This window comes from Candoia aspera, chromosome 1, assembly GCF_035149785.1.
Source record: "Candoia aspera isolate rCanAsp1 chromosome 1, rCanAsp1.hap2, whole genome shotgun sequence".
In the NCBI taxonomy this organism is placed as follows: domain Eukaryota; kingdom Metazoa; phylum Chordata; class Lepidosauria; order Squamata; family Boidae; genus Candoia; species Candoia aspera.
Genome location: NC_086153.1, coordinates 88,769,410 through 88,787,692, shown reverse-complemented (window position 1 = coordinate 88,787,692; position 18,283 = coordinate 88,769,410). Strand labels below are relative to the sequence as shown.

At 37.2% G+C, this 18,283-nt stretch overlaps 1 protein-coding gene across 3 annotated transcripts in view; it reads left to right on the top strand.

Annotated features, from left to right (window-relative positions):
• Window positions 1-15,776, top strand: part of AIG1 (androgen induced 1) — a 115,620-nt gene extending 99,844 nt beyond the window's left edge. For 2 of the 3 annotated variants that reach the window (XM_063309218.1, XM_063309247.1), the window contains exons 4-6: window positions 461-576; window positions 6,488-6,651; window positions 12,462-15,776. In XM_063309218.1, coding sequence (XP_063165288.1) covers window positions 461-576; window positions 6,488-6,651; window positions 12,462-12,499 — 318 coding nt within the window. In that variant the 3' untranslated portion in view covers window positions 12,500-15,776. Of the gene's footprint in view, window positions 1-460; window positions 577-6,487; window positions 6,652-12,461 lie in introns of those variants that run through there. The other variant, XR_010068357.1, reaches the window with a different exon arrangement.
• The last annotated feature ends 2,507 nt before the right edge of the window (window positions 15,777-18,283 follow it).

The following is an 18,283-nucleotide window of genomic DNA, read 5'->3' as shown; positions in this document are numbered from 1 at the left end:
CTGAGAAAGGTGGACATTGAGAAAGAGCAAGAAAAAGAAGATAATCAGCTTCAAGAAGGCAATGATCAGCAAGCAGAAACTCACATCCCTTGAGCAGGTGATGGGAATGGATGATGGACTAGAAAAACTCTTTGCAAGATTGAAGAAAGTTGAAGAAGGGGAAACAATAGATAAAATGGATGGCTGGAACCAAGGAGACCACTGGAATGTTCTTGAGCTAATGATTATTGCCAGGATCCAGTCAAGATGGCAGGCATTTGTCTATTCAGTCACCAGGGATAGACCCAATAATCTTTTTATGCAGTCTTATACAGTTTTAAAAATATTTTTCTATATCTACAGGATGCAATCATTAAGTTGAAATACCTCAGAAATAAATGCTAATATAACACTTTACTTCATAAATTCATGGAAGATGATGCTTGTATGAACTGTTTTCTACTGTTTGTTTTCATTGTAGCATACAACTGTTTTACCGTTTATATTAATTGAGATGAGAACAACCCATCATGAATATCCCAGCAGGACCTATGGACTGATTGCTGTGTGCACTATTTCAGTTGGCTACATATTATGGTAAGGAATGCATTTTCACACTGTGAAATCTAATCACTGATATCTCGAAGTCTTGCCAGACTTCACAAGCAGGATTTGATGGAAACTTTCACACTGTGGTTTTTCTGATACTATATGGCTTACGTTTTTAGGGACTTTTTCCCCCCATGAGACATTATTTAGGAATTTGTTGCTGTGCCTCTTTCTTTTTCTAGTCAACAAAATTAAAAATAAGCGTTCTGTTTCTCCTATCAGTTTTCACTGCTCAGTCTTGCAAAAGTGAGGTGTTTCAAGTAAAGATGAATACAGACCACAAGATTTAGCTTGGGCCTCATTGTGAGGATTTATGCAGAAATGCAATTTAACTCAAACCAAATCAAAAGTTGCCCAATTCAAGCTAGGGTTTGAATCTGAAACAAGATTAAGAAACTCAAAGCTTTGATCTTCCCTATTGATTAAAATAGGAAAAATGCAAACTGTAACCTTTGTAAAGCTAGCTGAACAGGCTTTTCTGAAGGAATGAAACCATCAGAGAATAGATGCAAAAAACCCTCTAATTTTTAAATGAGATTAATAACTTGCATTTTTCATCTCTGACATAATTAGATGACATATAGAGGCAGAACTATGCCTTCTGAGGAGATTTATTGCCCAATTTCAGGCTAATGGATGCAAATTGGGGGATTGCAAAAGGGCACCTTCACAGTTTGGGTGAGGAACTTTTTGTTAATCCCTTTTGTTGTTTAATTGCTGATATCTGTGAATGATATAAAAATTAAAGATTGAAAGAAAGAGGATACCTTCCTTGGAAGAAGGATAATCAATAGAATCAGGAAGGAGAAGTATAAATAATGCAAGATCACAATTTTACCCCATTCTACCCAAAGCTAAGTGAGTTCTGTAAAAAGTGTCTTACTCCAATGAAATATACAAAGAGTTCTTGCTTAACAATGGTAATTGGGACAGGCAACTCTGTCACTAAGCAATGTGTTCATAAAGTGCAACGTCATGTGGTTGCATTGACTTATGGCAGCAGTTGCGGCAGTTCCAGTTGCCATCATTAGGCAAATCCTGTGTGGTCACAGCGCTGGTGGTTGCCATTTGTGACCTCCTGCTGGCTTCCCCATTGATTTTGCCTGTTGGAAGCCAGCAGTGAAGGTAGCAAATAGAGATCATGTGACCACAGGATGCTGCAACCATCATAATTGCGAGCCAGTTGCCAAGCACCCAAATCACAATCATGTAACTCTGGGGACTCTGCAATGGCCACAACTATGACAAATGGTCATAAGTCCCCTCATTCAGAGCCATCGTAACTTTGAATGGTTGCTGAACGAGTGGGCTCTGAACAGTAACTACCTGTAACTATCAGAGCAAAATAAAATGCAGCAGAGAATAATGTAATATTCCACATCTCTCCCCAAAAGCAGTTATTGAAAAATCTGACCAACAGTTCTCCATGATCAAGAGGCAGACCTCTTGATAGGTAGACTAGAGTCATACAGTAACACATCTGTTAGCTATGTTCCAAAACTGGTATTTTGCACCGAAACCTTAAAATAACACTTTTTGCTGAACATAGTACTTTTGTGTAGGACTGAGTCATACTTATTTTATGACAGTCCCAATTCATTTCCTGTTACCTGCCAGAGCCACAAGGTTGGTCCAGATAGATTGGCTTGGTTTAGGATTTAGCTAAATCTTATATGCCCTAGTTCCAAGACTGTGACCTCTACTTTCAGATTCTGAAATCATAATATTTCAAGATGTGGGTCTTGTTGCCCTACTTGCCAAATAGATTTCCTTTTTAGACCAAAACCATTTTCACAAGGTAGGTTATAATCCAGTAGATTTCTTGAATATCTGGAAACAGTTTGCACTGCTAGTATGTCTGTAGACTGACATTAGTCTATAAACAAAAGTTGAAGTTACTATGGTATCTAACTCCTTTTCAAAGAAAAAAAGAATTTCAGTTTTTATTGCCATGATAATAGTGAGATATCATGTGCATTTAATTTTTTTTTTTACCTACCTTGAGTGGAAGTTCAAGCTTCATTTCTTTCTTTCCAGGCATATTTAATACTAAATTGTCTGTTATTTTATAACACCGGAAAATGGTAGGGACTCAACAAAATGGCTTCAACTTGGCACTCTAAAATGAACCTTAATGCATGTTCCCTTGTGCTTATCTAATAATGAGCCTAGACAACAATTGCACTGTTGAAGGCATTCATTAGAGTTAATAACAAATAATCTTGTATGGAAGCTTTATGCCTAACGTTGATCAGGCCATTATTGTGCAGCATTGAGTTAGCATGCATTCAAGGAGGAATAAGCTCCACAACAAAGGCTATCAGGTAATGTTTCTATGGCAGCAGCACTACTTTTCCAATTCCCTATATAGACAATGCAAGAATACTGATAATGCCACACTTCCAGAGAAGAGAAAGATGACAATAGTAATTCTAATGCATTAAGCAGGTCTTAGTTAGATGTTCAAATGAGGTCAGACTGGCTAGTCATGGGTAGTTCTGACTTTACATTTGATGTAGAATTTAAGTCAATTTTTTTCATTATTAATCTGGTCTTTCATTTACTTGTAATGTTGCTTTGAGGTCAGGCATGCAAGACCTAAACAAACATCATAAGTGGCAATTTATTGTAGAACATACATTAGACAATCCAAAGGGTCTAGGGCTAATCCTATTCTGATTCCAGCTAGAAACGTGTTCCAAATTTGGTGGAAAAGGTGTTGGTGGAGACAGTGTTGACAGGAGAATAAGATTTCCGTATCTTAAAGAAGTTATCCAAAAAATGAACTCTGTCCCACTACTCTTCATTCCCTTAAAACACCTTCCATTAATCATTAGAATATTCACATATAAGGCTTCTGTAGTAAAACTTGGTGAATGGGTAAGTATCAATTTCTGCTATTGGATATATAACATTTAAAATAAGTGTTACTGGAGCATTTTAGTTCCAGTAACACTTATCTTAGATGTTATATTTACAGCACGTTTACAGCAATCGTGCTGTAATGGTGTTGATTACAGCACAATTAAATGTGTGAGAAATATTGTATTGATTTCAGTAAAACTTTGTTGGAAATATGCTTAGCACATCTTGGTTCATTAGGTGAAGCAGATAGATAGATTTTCTGAGATTTTCTCACACAAAGTATTTTGGAGCATATCACTCTATTTTTCCAAACCAGACCATATTTAGGGAACATAGTTTCACTTTAGACCTGGTCAGGCTATCTGTTCACTTATTTCTGTATTGTCTAGTCCAGAAGTGGCTAACGTACAATTCCAAACTTGTTTTTTAGACATCAGAGCTTCCCTGACCAATTGCAAACTAATGCATTGTCTCCTTATACTTTGAGATGAGAAACACATTAAAATTAGCCCTCAAATGGTTTTAGCATTGTTTATTTTTTTAAAATCCTCCCAAAAACCCAAGAGGAAAAAATTGAGAAAATGTTGCCATTAGAGTGACATAACCATATCCACTTCTGATAATCACCCTGCCAATTAAGTTCTTCCCCAAATCCTTTTCTAATAAGATTGCATGAATTTCAAAACTCAACAGCAGTGAGTACACTTTAGTGAAATACTGTTCCTCAGTACAAATCCAAAGATCATGTTCTCTCTATGGCAAAATGGTGACTATTTTATGATATTTCCTATCAACAAAGTAAGAGAATGGAAACTTTATTCAATTTACTTTTGTCATCAGAGACTAATAATTGGCAACCACAGCTCATCATGACTAATAGAATTTCAACATGGATTTATGTGGAAATAATGCTCAGTTTTATTTTCATTCTTATTTCTGCCCTTTTCTGACATCAGCCGAAGGTATCCAGCATATAGATAGATGGCAGCACTTGCAGAAATATTTCCTTTATTAGAATTGATCTAATCCGCCTTCTAAATTAGGGACGGGCAGCCGGTAATCTACTGCCCACATGCAGCTCTCAGGCTCCATTTGTGTACCCCGAAGTCCTCTAGGGTGGGTGGGATCAAATATTTCCAATTTGGACTTTTTTAAGGGACAAAAGAGATAAAATGACTGCCTTAAGTTTTTCATGTTTGTCATTCTGGTGATGCCACATAATCACCTTCCTCCCCTGCAGGGCTTGGGCAGATCATAGAGAGAAAATGGAGTTTCTGACCCTAAATGTTCCAGATGAAAATATTTGCTGAGTGCCTGATGAAAATGGTGATAGTTTATGACAGTCTGTATCACTGTAGCAATGCAATCATACACATTGTTCAGGAGTAAAGCTCACTGATTGACAGGATTGCAGTCTAGATCTTTTGGGTGTGCTTCCAAGTGAGGCTTTTATCATGTAGTTGCTCTGACTGATTTACAGAATTTTATGGGACTCCGGATGGTCATTTTCCATGCAAAGAAAAAAGAACAAACTTAAGGGTTTTTAAAAAGTTTTCTTGTGTGTGTGTGTGTGTGTTTTCTTAATATAAAATAGGAGAGGGTAACAAGGGGACCATAGTACCATGCCATTGCATGTTTTAGACATCAGAACTATAAATTAATCAAAATTTATTTAACTGATAGAATCTCCTATTCTTACACAAGTTAATAACCTCAAAGTGAAAGTGGCAAATTTTGGACAATTGAATATAGCAGATACTTTTTCTTTATTTTGTGTGTGTGTGTGAGAGAGAGAGAGAGAGAGAAATAATCTCACCCAGGGCTGTAAAATAACTAGGCGGTGTTTATAATACCACACCTTCCTAGCCAGTTTAAATGCCAGATAGCATCTGGTTGCAATACATACCAGTTTCATTCTTTTAAAAGATAAAGGCAGAATTCTGGGAAAGCAAAGCAGGAAGCTGCTGTATCGCAGCTGGGAAAACAAGTGGGGTGTACCATTTCCCCAACAGCTCTAATAAATGACTGGAGATCCAGGGAAAAGAAGCAGAGAACTTGTTTTGGAATTGTTTTAGTCAGAAGCTGTGCTACGTTTTAACTTATTTTACCTAAGCCAAGCCTTGCTGTATCTTGTACTTCTTCCTTGGCAAAAGTAGACATTCCATGCAAATTCAGGCTGTTTTCCAGATTTATTTTCTCATTATTAACTTCTTGTGAACTGAATATGTTGCAAATGGACATCCTGCTCTAGCTCATTATTATAGTAGATCATTAATACACTGGGTTCTGTCAAAACATTGCATGTATCTTGTAAAATGAGTTTCATATTAGTTTCTTTTTTAAAATAAAATTTGCTTTTGTTTATCTCTTGTGAGATTGATCTGCAAAGTGTGGAGTAAAATCATAAGCCCCATGCCTTTATGCCAGCCTTTCTCAACTTTTTGACCCTGGAGGAGCCTTTGAAATATTTTTCAGGCCTCGGGGAACCCCTGCACATTCAGCTTCAAATTTAGGCCAGAAGTTACAAAATTATTATATTTGTTTCATGTATAGGCCTATATATATGCATTAACAGTATTCTTAAACTAAAAATAAAGAATGAAATTTACCTCTTTAATGTGAAGTTGCCCAAATTTGAAATAATTTTTTAAATAAATTGTGATCTCCCAGGAAATCCCTAGTGACCTCTTGCAGAACCCTAGAGTTCCACAGAACCCTGGTTGAGAAATCATGTATTGTATGTTTGTTCTGTACTTCAGTTACATTTTTCTTCTTGTTGTTTTGGTAACGGATCTGGCCTATCCCAGTTGAGGTCATCTTCCTTACCTTCTACAGATACCTCATTTTCTTGTTGCTTTTGATTGTAAGTAATTCTAAATACGTTGATTGGAAATCAAATAGTATTACAGTTGTTACATAAAGTGGGTTGGATCCAAAGGTTTCTGCTCTTATGGAGGGAGTTGAATTATTTACTGTGTTTTTACTGAATATTTCATTATGAGTAGTGATATTTTCTGTATGTGTTTTCTGTTAGGGTCTGTTGGATATATCATGTAACTGGGGTTTGGGTATATCCTCTCCTGGATTACCTTAGTTCAGCTGCTAAAATTGTCTTCTTTGCCACTGTAACTGCAATAATAAACATCTTCTACTTGCTGGGTGAGATACTAAACAACTGCATCTGGGATACACAAAAATGTGAGTATCAGATTGAGAAACCTCTTTTTTGTTGTTGAAAAGATTTTACAGAATAACTCCATTTCTTTAAATATAAATATAATGGTTATTTCCCATAATATTATTACAAATGGGATTGGACCCCAAAAGAGATAGTTTGAGCTATCTCGTGGCTAAAAGCATCTGCCTGATTGTTAGAATTTCTTATTTCTTTCCTATCCTTTTTCCCCCTTTTTGTTGATACCTTACCTGATTTTGGCTGTGTTCATAGAAATATTTAATCTAATTATTGAATTAACCTATTTACTGGATTTGGACAATACTCCAAACTAACCAGATCCCCTCGATTAACACATCAGTAAAGAGTACTCACCCCCCCACCCTCAAAATGAAACAGTATTAGCATGTATGAAGCTATTTATCATGCTATGCAGATCTCAAAGCAAAAATAAACTTTGGCTTGTTTTGGCTGATTGAAATTATAAAAGAGGTGGCAGAGTCTCTCAGTAGGTGGCAGAATCTTGCTGGGCTTAAGGAGATAAGCATGGTTGGGCTAGGATTGGAGACTTCCATGAATAGCAGGAATGTAACTAGACTAAGAATGCAAGAGGAAGGCAGGAGCAAATTACCTCTGTGTTGTTGCTAAGGAAATGGCATGGATGTGCCCATGAATTCAGTCTTGAGTTGAAAAGGTTCTTACTTCAGTAAAGATGTTACCTAACTATGTTATCTTTTGGGGAATGATATAAAATATTTAGAAAATATTTATCAATATCTTCTTGTGGATCACACAGAAAGGTACAGAAATATACACAAATCAGATATTCTTTTAAATAGTTTGCAAGCTCTTGACAGATCTTAAAATAATGCAGTGTGTACATGCCATCAAATGTAGAAAATGAGATGGTAAAAATAAAAAATCTACAAAGGGCAATTCTTAATCTGAACATTTTTTCCTCTTTCAAGTTATGTTTAAATACCACAACTGAATAAACAATTTGCAGTTGATTTTTCCAAGGTAAACCACAAACCAGGTGAGCAAAAGCACCACCTTATTCTCCAGGCCAGGTCTGACTCATGGGCCTGGATATTAGGATTTTTAACATTGGATCCATCGGCAATGAAATGTTTCTGAAGGAAGCTTAGATGACCTTTTTATAAAAGGCAAATAAAATTGTGGAGATTTAAACCACTCAGTGGAAAATGTTCCTCCAACAGCAAAGGAAACAGAAGACTAGAAATTGGCATCAGTGTGGCATCCAAAGCCAAAATGCCTCCCTGGAGCCATGCCACTGTTTGTTTTCTTAAACCTTTGACTGCAATTCAATTGTTGTGGATTTGTCAGCAATACGCCACAGCTCACTGTATTTAGACTATTGGCTTTAACCAACCTCTCAATTGTTTCCTTATTATGTATTTCAGTAAATTATCACTATCAGATTCCTTTGCACTTCTGCCATAATCAAAGCAGAATATGAACATCTTTCAAAAGAGCCCATAGTTTGTTAGTATTTTAAACCAGCCAGATCCCCACCCCCAGCAATTAAAAGGGTAAAAAAAAAGTCACATTTCCTTTCATACCATAACAATGGCAGCCCCTAGGTGATCATTACTTTTTTATTATTATTAGAATTTTTCAGTACAATAAAAGTATACAAAAAAGAAAGATAGTAAGAAAAAGAAAAAAGAAAGGGAATTTTAAAAATTCAGTTATACCTTCTGCTGATCTTTCTATTGAGTAATTATCTTATTTTTTTCCCCATCCTATCTGGCCCTTTTTAATCCCCAAATCCAGAGATCATCAGTTTGATCTTTTCTTCTTTCAACAAAAAGTCCGTATAAAGTTTCCAGTCTTTCAAAAAGAGTATTTTTCATTTTTTCTCTGACTAGACTGGTCAGCTTCGCCATTTCTGCAAGCTCAGTTAATTTTATGATCCAATCTTCCACTGTAGGTATTTCATTGCTTTTCCAACTTTTTGCATACAATTATCTTGTCACAGTGATCATTGCTAATCTTAAAAAAAAAAAAAACACTAAGGGTTGTACTGTACTTGGATGTGAGACTATGAAGAAATCACAGGGCTGTAGGCTAAACTGGACAATGGCAAACCATTTTTTGTGCTACGAATCTACATGGACATCTAGTCATCAAAGTTAAGCTGAAGGGAAGTTTTCTTCTTGTCCATGCTTCTCTGCTGTATCCCTGGCACACTGAGAGAGCAAATCAGAAACATTTCTTTGGGAAATGCATCACTTTTAGAAGCTTCCAAAAGAAAAACTGTCATGCCCCCCACCCAGAGTGGCCCTATTGTTTATTTATTTATTGACCTATGGTTTGCTATGATTTTCCTGTTTTATTTTTTAATGAGATATTGAGGGAAAATGTTGGGTTCCAGCTACCTATAGTATCTCTTCTCCAGGATCACTCTCAGCCTGATGTGCGATTTAGGAAGGAAAGATGGTTAGCAGCTGGAGGCTATAGAAATGGAGGGAACTGTAGGTTCAAAGGCTTTTTTCCCCCAAACCGAGAACACCTTTTGCCTCATATTCAGATTCTTGTGCATCATGTTTTTAGCATTGCCATGTACCTTTCTGTGAAATGGGCTTTTGCCAGAGCAGCCTATCTATATTTGTCTGTCTACACACACAGACACCCTAAGGTTCAGTCCTTCTCTGTTGCTGGTACTTAGCCTTAGAAATTTGCTCCTCTGTGAAATCTGTGTGTGGTGATTGATCACACCATTTTGCAACTTGAACCCATAACACTTTTTCCAGCTGTGCCAATCAGCCCCCAAAGGTTGGCACAGTTTAGACAAGCAGATTTTTCAGGTTTTTGAAACATATAAACCATTGGGAAGCATAGCATACAGACAAGCAGTGATTCTGCTTTGAAAATGCTTTCAGCTCTCAAAGAAAGCTCTTACCTAGGTACATAAGGACTGTGGAGCAGTTCAGATTCAGTGGCAGGAAGATGATCGCAGGACAAGACTCGAAGGCTTTAAGGAATTGCAGCCAGATGCTATGTGAGAGTCACTACCAACTCTGAAGCATCTTTTTGCCTTCAAATACAATATGCTATAAAGTTGTGTACAGATCAACAAACACATAACAGCTGAGATAAGGAGATTTCCCCATCCTTGCAGTGTCCAGGTATTCCCAGTGTCAGACTGCCTTGTTGAATGCGGTATGGTTTGGTAAGGAGAAATCTAAAAATCAGGCAGAGGCCATTTCCATGAACCCCTTTTTCCTAAATGACCAGTCTGTGCCATTCATTAAATCCATGACAGACCAAGCCTGCATTGCACTCTTGAAGCTTTTTACTGTACTTCATGTTCATCTTTGGATTATGAATTGTATTGAAGTTCAGTTACTTATGAATTGATAAACAGACAAGATGTCCTCTAAGATACCTGTATGTCTACTGGGTTTCACTCCAAAGAGTGAAAGAAGAATAGATGTTAACAAGATATCTCTGAGTAGATAATTGACAAAGGTCAGTAGCAGCTTTTCTCCATAAAGGGTCTACATGTTTACACTGATTTATTTATTTATTTTATTAAATTTAGCCACCACCCATCTCCCCCCAAAGGGGGGATTCTGAGTGGTTTACAACAAAAATGAAAACATTAAAATACTCTAGTATAAATATAAATACAAATATGAGATAGACATAATGTATCAGTGAGCAACCTTGCAAAATAAAATAGAAAAAACTTTCCAGTAATAAAGAATGAGCATGGAATGCACAAATGCACATCAGAATGATTTAAAAAACCCAAACTTTTGTATAGCTCTGATAATAAAGGAGCAAGTTTAACATGGAATCTTGCAAAACTGAATTCATTCCAAAGCTGGGTCCATGTGATAAAGTTAATATTTTCATGCCTACTTAGAAGTGATCTTAAGTGGAGTTACTCCTAGGAAGATATGTATATACGTATATGTGCCTGTATGCATGTATATATTTATACGTAATCCTCGGTCTTGAACAAGGCAGCGACCATTGAACTTACAACAGCACTGAAAAAGTAGATTTATAACTGGTCCCTGAACTTACAGCCGGCACAGCATTCCCATGGTCACATGATCACAGTTCGGGCACTTGGCAACCAGCACACATTTATAATGGTCACAACATCCCATGGTCATGTGATCGCCATTTGCAACCTTTGCAGCCAGCTTCCAACAAGCAAAGTCAATAGGGAAGCTGACAGTAAGTCACAAGTTGTGGTCATGTGACATTGTGCTTAACGACCACTGGTGATTTGCTTAATGACCACAGCAGGACTGGCATCATAAGTCAGGCATAGTCATGTGATGTTTTAATTAACGACCACATTGCTTAGCAATGGAGTTGCCAATCCCAATTGAGTTAGGACTACCTGTATATAAATAATTTATATGAGGTCCCCATCTCACAACAGTGACTCTGAGTGGTGTACAGAAATTAAAATCCAACAATTAAAACAACAACCTATGGCATCCCAGGTAAATGACACTGTCATGAGTAAGGATGGCGAGCAGGGGGCTCCCATCCAGACTGTTAAGCGCATGCGTAGCACTGAGGAATTGGTCAGCCATTCAAAGAGACACAGATCGGGACTGCCTTAACCTTTGGGGTTTATATGTCAGGGTTTTTCCCACGCTTCTTCAGTTTGTTAGGATTCCTGTTATGTACTAGCAATAAACATTAGAGACCAGTTCCTTGTCTCAGCGTGTTTCCTGGCTGTTAGGACAGACACCTTCCAATCATAAAAAAACCACATCAAAAACAGGGCTACTCTAGCCTCCTGGCCCAAAGTCCTGGGGAAACAGCCAGGTCTTCAGAGCCTCAGGAAAGGCCAATAAGCTCAGAGCCATTTGGATCCCCTGGGAATGCTGTTCCAGAAGGCACAACTCATGGGTCCAACAAGATTATATTGTTGAATAGAGAGGACCTGGAGCATGCCCTCTTTGCTAGATCTGGTAGGTAGAGCAGAAACAGTGGGAGAAAGGCAGGCTGGCCCTATGCCGTGTGTAGAATAGCAGCATTAAAGGTGTATTAGGTCACATACCATGGCTGCATTGCTATACATACTTATTTCAGAGAAAGCGTCCTGAATTCAGTGGGGTTGCCTTCTGAATAAACATTTGTAGGATTAGCAAGAAGCCCTGAAATGGAGCACTATTCAGGTCAAGGATTTAACTATATCAACTATTTGCAGAATATTAATTTACAGATAAAAGTATGTTGCAGTATGCTAACTTAAAAGAATGACAGAAAACTTATGCAACATTAGTTAATTATATGATATAAAGAACATTGTGTATTTTGTTACTTTTTAGACAAATACATTGTTAATTTTGTAAATCTGGATAAAATGTAGCTTGTTCACATATAAATGGCTCTAAGTCTTACCATTGTACCTCACAGTGTTTTCAAGAGATGCAGCATCATGTGAGAAAGAAATACATGAAATTTAACAATAAAAAATTAGTTGGACTTTTAATTTGGTTGGAAGCTTTATATTTTGTTAGCATTCCAAAGCTTATTTTCATGTATTGTTCAAAAATCAGTGTCTTGGTAGGCACCTTTTCAAACTAACAAATTCATGTGATGAAGTGAGCTGTAGCTCACAAAAGCTTACTGTATGCCTTTTAATAAAATGTGTTACTCTGAAAAGGAACTATCAGGCTTCTCCTGATTTTTGACTACCATAGACTAACACAGCTCTCCTCATGCATTGGGAAGACTACTAACTGAAAACAGCACAACTTATGCAGAAGAAAAATAAGAATATTCACCTTATTTACACAAGCATTTCAAAAGCTGTTGTTCTGATTGTGATCAGGTATAGAAGAAGGAAAAGGAAAACCTAAATCAGACTGAACACAAGATGAAAGAAGGAAATAGAAGACTTGCTGCTATATGGAAGACATCTCATTATCAAAAGGAGTTTCAAGGAAGCCATTTATATTAACAGTGCATTCGAATACTTTGATTGTTTTTCTAAAATGGGATGTTGATTTTATAATCTCCTTCTTGATACCATATCTACCCTTGCAACAACATTGGAGGGATTGATGAATGGGTATATCTCATGGGCTGAATACATCATATTGTATACATATACGTATACATGTATGTATATATTTCTTTCTGGTGACTGCAATAAGAATTAAGAGAGGTCTATTTTATCTTAGATTTGAAAACATTAGGCAAGTCAAAACTGAATCATTTGGGTTGAATCATGAAGTTGCATCTGTGAAAGGATGGATAAGCCCCCTTGAACAAATTCAGGAGTTTTGATTATAAATCAAAGAGTTCTGAGTTGCTGCCAGTACATCCTGGATACAACAGGGTGTATTTGGAGCATAGGGCATTCAGGTTTGGAGGTTGTCAATAAAAGATGGGTCCCCCTGAGAGATACAAAACAAAACGATAGTGTCCTTCACTTTTTAAAATCTGTTTTTAAACAATTCATTGAAGAATAATATAACTTCTTCAAGACAAGTAATATCAAACTGGTTTAACTCATTGATACTAATAATTACATCAGTCTGAAAATGCCATTTATAATTGAAACATATGCATATTGTTTCTTACAAATTAATAAAAAACGTAATCCTATCTCCCCTTTCTCCCCTTACCTATTGCCCAAATGTATTTTTCTATTCAGGTTTCTATAGGCAACAACAGGTATCTTGATGAGCTTTCTCCCTATCAAGAAATGACAAAAGTTCATCCTCATGATGTTTTTTCATTATGGCTTTTCCTAAATGAGAAATAACTCATGGGATATTGCTATATATTTATTTAGAACTTGGTTTATAATCCATATTACACAAAAAGACTGTAACGGAGATGCATCTAATGGGAATAACTGAATTAGAACTGGTTCTGGTGCCCAAATGACTCAGAATGACAGAGAGAGCAATGAGCATGCAGCATTAGAACTGAACAGTACACAGTTTGAGGAGGTTGCTGTAAGATCCCAGGAGAGACATAGGCGATGCTTATTGTGTTGTACACAAGAGAGTAGACTGAAGTGTTCTAGTCGGGCCAGAAGTGTTCTGTTCTTGAAATGGACTGCTCCAACTGCATGTTGATTTAAACTAGTATTAACAACTTCATAGTTGTAAAACAGCCAGCTTCCTACATACAAGCAGCACTAAATGTGCATTATGTCACTGTAATGTTTGAAACTGTATCTGTTTTACTTGCAAAGGAAATTGGGAAAATTCTGATCAGACCATTACAGTTTGGTGTAACAGTAGTGAAGGCAGCAGTGGTGACTCTGAGAAACAATCACGCTTGCCAACAGAGCTTCCTATTACAGCACAGTGATTTTTCATCTAAGGGCATCCCCTGAAAAATTGCATGAGATCCTAGTAAATCATTGGTAGGGTTGTTCTAGGCCTTTTGAGGCTAGAAAAATATTTAGCAACAATAGATCTAAGCAGAATCCAAGGTGGACTAGAAAAGAATTAATGAAGTTCTCAGGCATACCATCCTGAAATGATAGGAGGTAGCTAGAAAGGGAAACTTCCAACTGCATGTTTTTAAAGACAAACATGAAGGATGAAGCAGGTAACACTAGACAAGATGGAAAGAGCATCCTGAGTACCAAAACAAAGGGTTGCTGGGCTAATGGAGGAGTTTTAAGGTGAGGAGTGTCCAAACGTTATATAGTAGAGTTTTCCCATGTAGCTGAGGAATTTATGATGTAATCCTATTTATGTCTATGTGAGAGATCTCAGTGCTGTAATGGGGCTTGTTCCTTGGTAAGTGGCTTAAGGTTGCACTTAATACTTGCAACAAAGGCTAAAAAAATTCAGTTGAATCACATTCCTTTATCAGGAAATATTTACAGATACTGTCGTAGTTTAATGCAAGGTATTTAAACACTTCAAGGTATTTAAACACTTGGTACAATGTAAATTAAGGCTTCATTGTCAACAATGCAAGTTCAGCTTGATAAATGCCCACAGTTGTTAATAATACTCAAGCATGTTCATGTGATAAGGCTTACATAAGTCATTTTTGCTGCTGGGACTTGCATGACTTTAAGTCTGTATTTCTCACTGACATTTTTATTCATTAACTGCTAGATGCTGGCCTTTGTCTATACTTTGCTCTCCTCACTGCACAAATGTCAAATTTTAAAAAAGAGTGAGAGAAATCCTAAGATTGTAGAGGAGTTCCACCTCCTTCCTATCAGAGATGACTGATGTGATTAGACCAGCATTCTCCCTTTAGAACTTGAGGTTCTTTCCTCTGAGTTCTTGCAGCAGCACTGTTCTTTCCTTGTTATGGAGATTGTCTCTGAAGCTGTTGCTCTCCACTTCTTTTTTCCAAGGAAGTGGCTGATGCCTAGAAACTACGGTGTGAATTCCTACTGCTGGCTGAAGTCTCGTGTTTATTTTGTTGATAAGGATAATGTGAGGAGGGGTCCTTAGCATGCCACAACTGACCGAAGAGTGGAAAACAGCCAATGTGCCTCCACCTGATAATTTGGGGTGGCCACCAGTGCCCCCTCTTCAACAAAAGAACAGATTACAGCTATAATCTTGGTGAATTCAATAGCAAACCACCTGGGAATATTTTAAGTATCAAGATTAGGAAAAAGCAGGTACATAGTAAAGATTTATTAATGAATTGGACATAAATTGGACATCAGTAGCATAACTAATGTTTTCTGGTTTACAGAGATGCTCATGCTTTCTTCCAGAATCTCTCAGAAATCAGTTCAGATACAAGTCAGTAATTGTGGGGCCCTGTTCTGTTAACAGCTTTTATGATAAATTGGTGTGTCAAATATGTTAATGTAACATAATGATTTGGATTTAGGCAACACTTTCCATTAACAGAAGCTCTCCTGTCAACAAAGAACTTTTGATCCAGCTGAGAGGTCCCATTCGTTACGGAGATGGTGACTTAGTAATTTCAGCTCCTTCCAGAATTCTAGCAATGGCCAGATATTTTTAGATGGCTGGTAGGAAATCTGGAAAATCACTCCTCCCCCGCAGGAACCAAATCTGGATCCAAAACATTATATTCCTTTGCTGACCTTTGTCAGGCTAAGACTAATCTTTGGACTTGTCATGTTTAGTCTGTGAATAATTGGTGAAGATTGATATGGTCAATACAGATATGTGCAAATATATCTTGTTTGTTTCAGTTCAGTCTGACCAATTTTGGGGGGAGGGGGGTTGATACCAATTTAAGTAGAAGTCATGTTATACATATTTTTAAAGGAAAGTTTATAAAAACATTAAACCTTTACCACACAGAGTAATATTGCCCAATCTTTCCACTGCACTGTTCATAAGCAGAGAATGAACACAAGTCAGTCCAAGATTCTAAGTCCTGGGTGACACTCTACTTCCATCATAATAAAATAGTCCTCTTCGTTATGCCTTATGCTTTATAAAGTCAAAGTTCTTCATATGGTGATAATTTCCACATTTTCATTATATAATTCACCACCAGTACCACTCAATTTTGACTAAAAGAGAACCAAGACCTTGCCATGGTGCCAGGTGTTTATGTTAGTAGTACTCATAATGGTTCTTGAAGTTGATCACTTAGATTCCCAAATAATTTCTCTATTTTTTTTTCCTCTTATGGTGTTTATATTTTTTTCTTTTCTATTATTGTATCTTAAAGCATTTTTTTAAGTACAAGGCAGGAGAAAGATTAGAAACCTAATACATTTCAAATGTTAACAAGAGTCCCTGCTTATTCCTCCAGTAATCCTTTTTCCCTTCCCTAACGCTCTAATGTTTTAAGAATCCAGATAGCTACCTGATCCTTATCACATATTTGTGGACTGAGTATCATATTCGACTCTAGTATCAGACTGACGTCTGGGAAACTGCCTCCTACAAAGCTGGTATAACAAAAACTCTTTCATAGCACTGGATAGAAATAACTTCCTTTTCATTACAGCAATGCTATTGGAAAATTCTTTTTCTCCAACTTCTCCCCAAGTAACTGACCAAATTAATGTCCTCAGTGGCAGAAAAAGGATGTATAAAAATGCTATTTAGTTATTTAAATCTCCATATTTCCTTGTCTGTTTAGCTGAGATTGGCCTGTTCTTTTTGTATGATCTTTCCTGCCATGGCTTCCCTGTGCCAAGTGTGAACTGTAAGGTCCTCAGGGCTGGAAGTTTTCTCTGTAAAATACATTGCATGCTCATGACACAAGAGAGAGATGGCATATTCCAGTACAAGTCGGTGTATTTGTGATTATTCAGATATTGCATGCTAATAATGATGCACATTTCCTCTCTAAACCCAAGCTTTTGGAGGATGGGGGTGGAGGGAGTTTAGAAATCCAAAGCATATGAAAGGCCAGTTCCCTTTCATGCTACCAAACAATTTTGTATACTTGATTTTTGCACATGTGTGTGTGTGTGTGTGTGTGTGTTTAACAAAGTTATGTAGTGAATTTACAATTCTACCTAACCTGGGAAATTCCTTTGGACCTACTCATTTGAGATGTGCAGGCTCCTGTCCTTAGTCCAATTAGTCACAGAGGCACACTGACAATTGTCTGCCACGGGACAAAAAAGGCACCTAAATGTCAATTCAGAACTAACATCTCTGAATGAGGTCAAACAAAACATAAGGCTCTAAAATATACCCAAATGGAGACCAGCACATGTGAAGACCTCTGTAACAATGAGCAAAAACCTAACTTCAGGTGGTGCTGCTATAGATTTTGAGGACTTGGGAAGTGTATGTGCCATTTCAATGTTGAAGCCAGTCACTTGTTGAAACAGAGGAAGATGCTTGATTTGTCTTTTAGGTGACAATCTTGCTCTTTAGCCATGGGACCACCAAAGTATTATTGTGAAGGTAGGAACGTCTAAAGCCACTTAGCAAACTGGTGATTGCTAGAGATTTTGCAGTCTCAAGTTGACTGGCAAATTACTTTAGTCCCATTTCTGCTTTTTTTTTTCCTTGAAAGGAAGGGAGTAAGCGTTAACCAAAATATTGGAACTCACCCAATAATTGTCCTGCTGTATTGATCGGAGTGTGAGCAGCTTTCAATAATTGTGAGATAGGAAAGCATGGTAAATTTCATGTTAAAAATCCTAACTGTGAAGCCTGAAAATGATTTGATAGTAGGGGGGGGGGGTTAATTTTTGTCCTGCGTATTTTAAATCACTGTAGAACCCTCTTTCCAGGCAGACTCTATCGTGCTGGTAATTTTAGGGAAAGGGCACTGACACCAACAACAACAAAAAAAGACAAAATGCAATTTGCTTATCTGAAACGTTAATTGGGGGCAAAGATACATATGAAATATTTGCATCTAAAAATATTGTTCAGCAGACAATCTGGTTCCCAGTGGGAAAAAAACTCAAAACTAATTGAAACTAACTGAGTTTCTTGTGTTTGATAAAACAAGAAACTCCAAGAAGCTACAAAGATGCACTGGTAAAGTCTTGCGCTCCCAGCATCCCAAGAGTCTCTTCACAGACACACAATTTCTCTTTCCAAATAAATCTTGCATTAAAAAAGAAATCCTTGTGTTCGGGCAGTTAATCTGTGTCAAACTGCACATTAAAAGTTAGAATTGGAAGCTCCAAACCATTTCATTTTGGGTGGCCATCTTTTTGTTGACTATTTTATGAGAAACCTGAATTTAATGCTTGTCTGC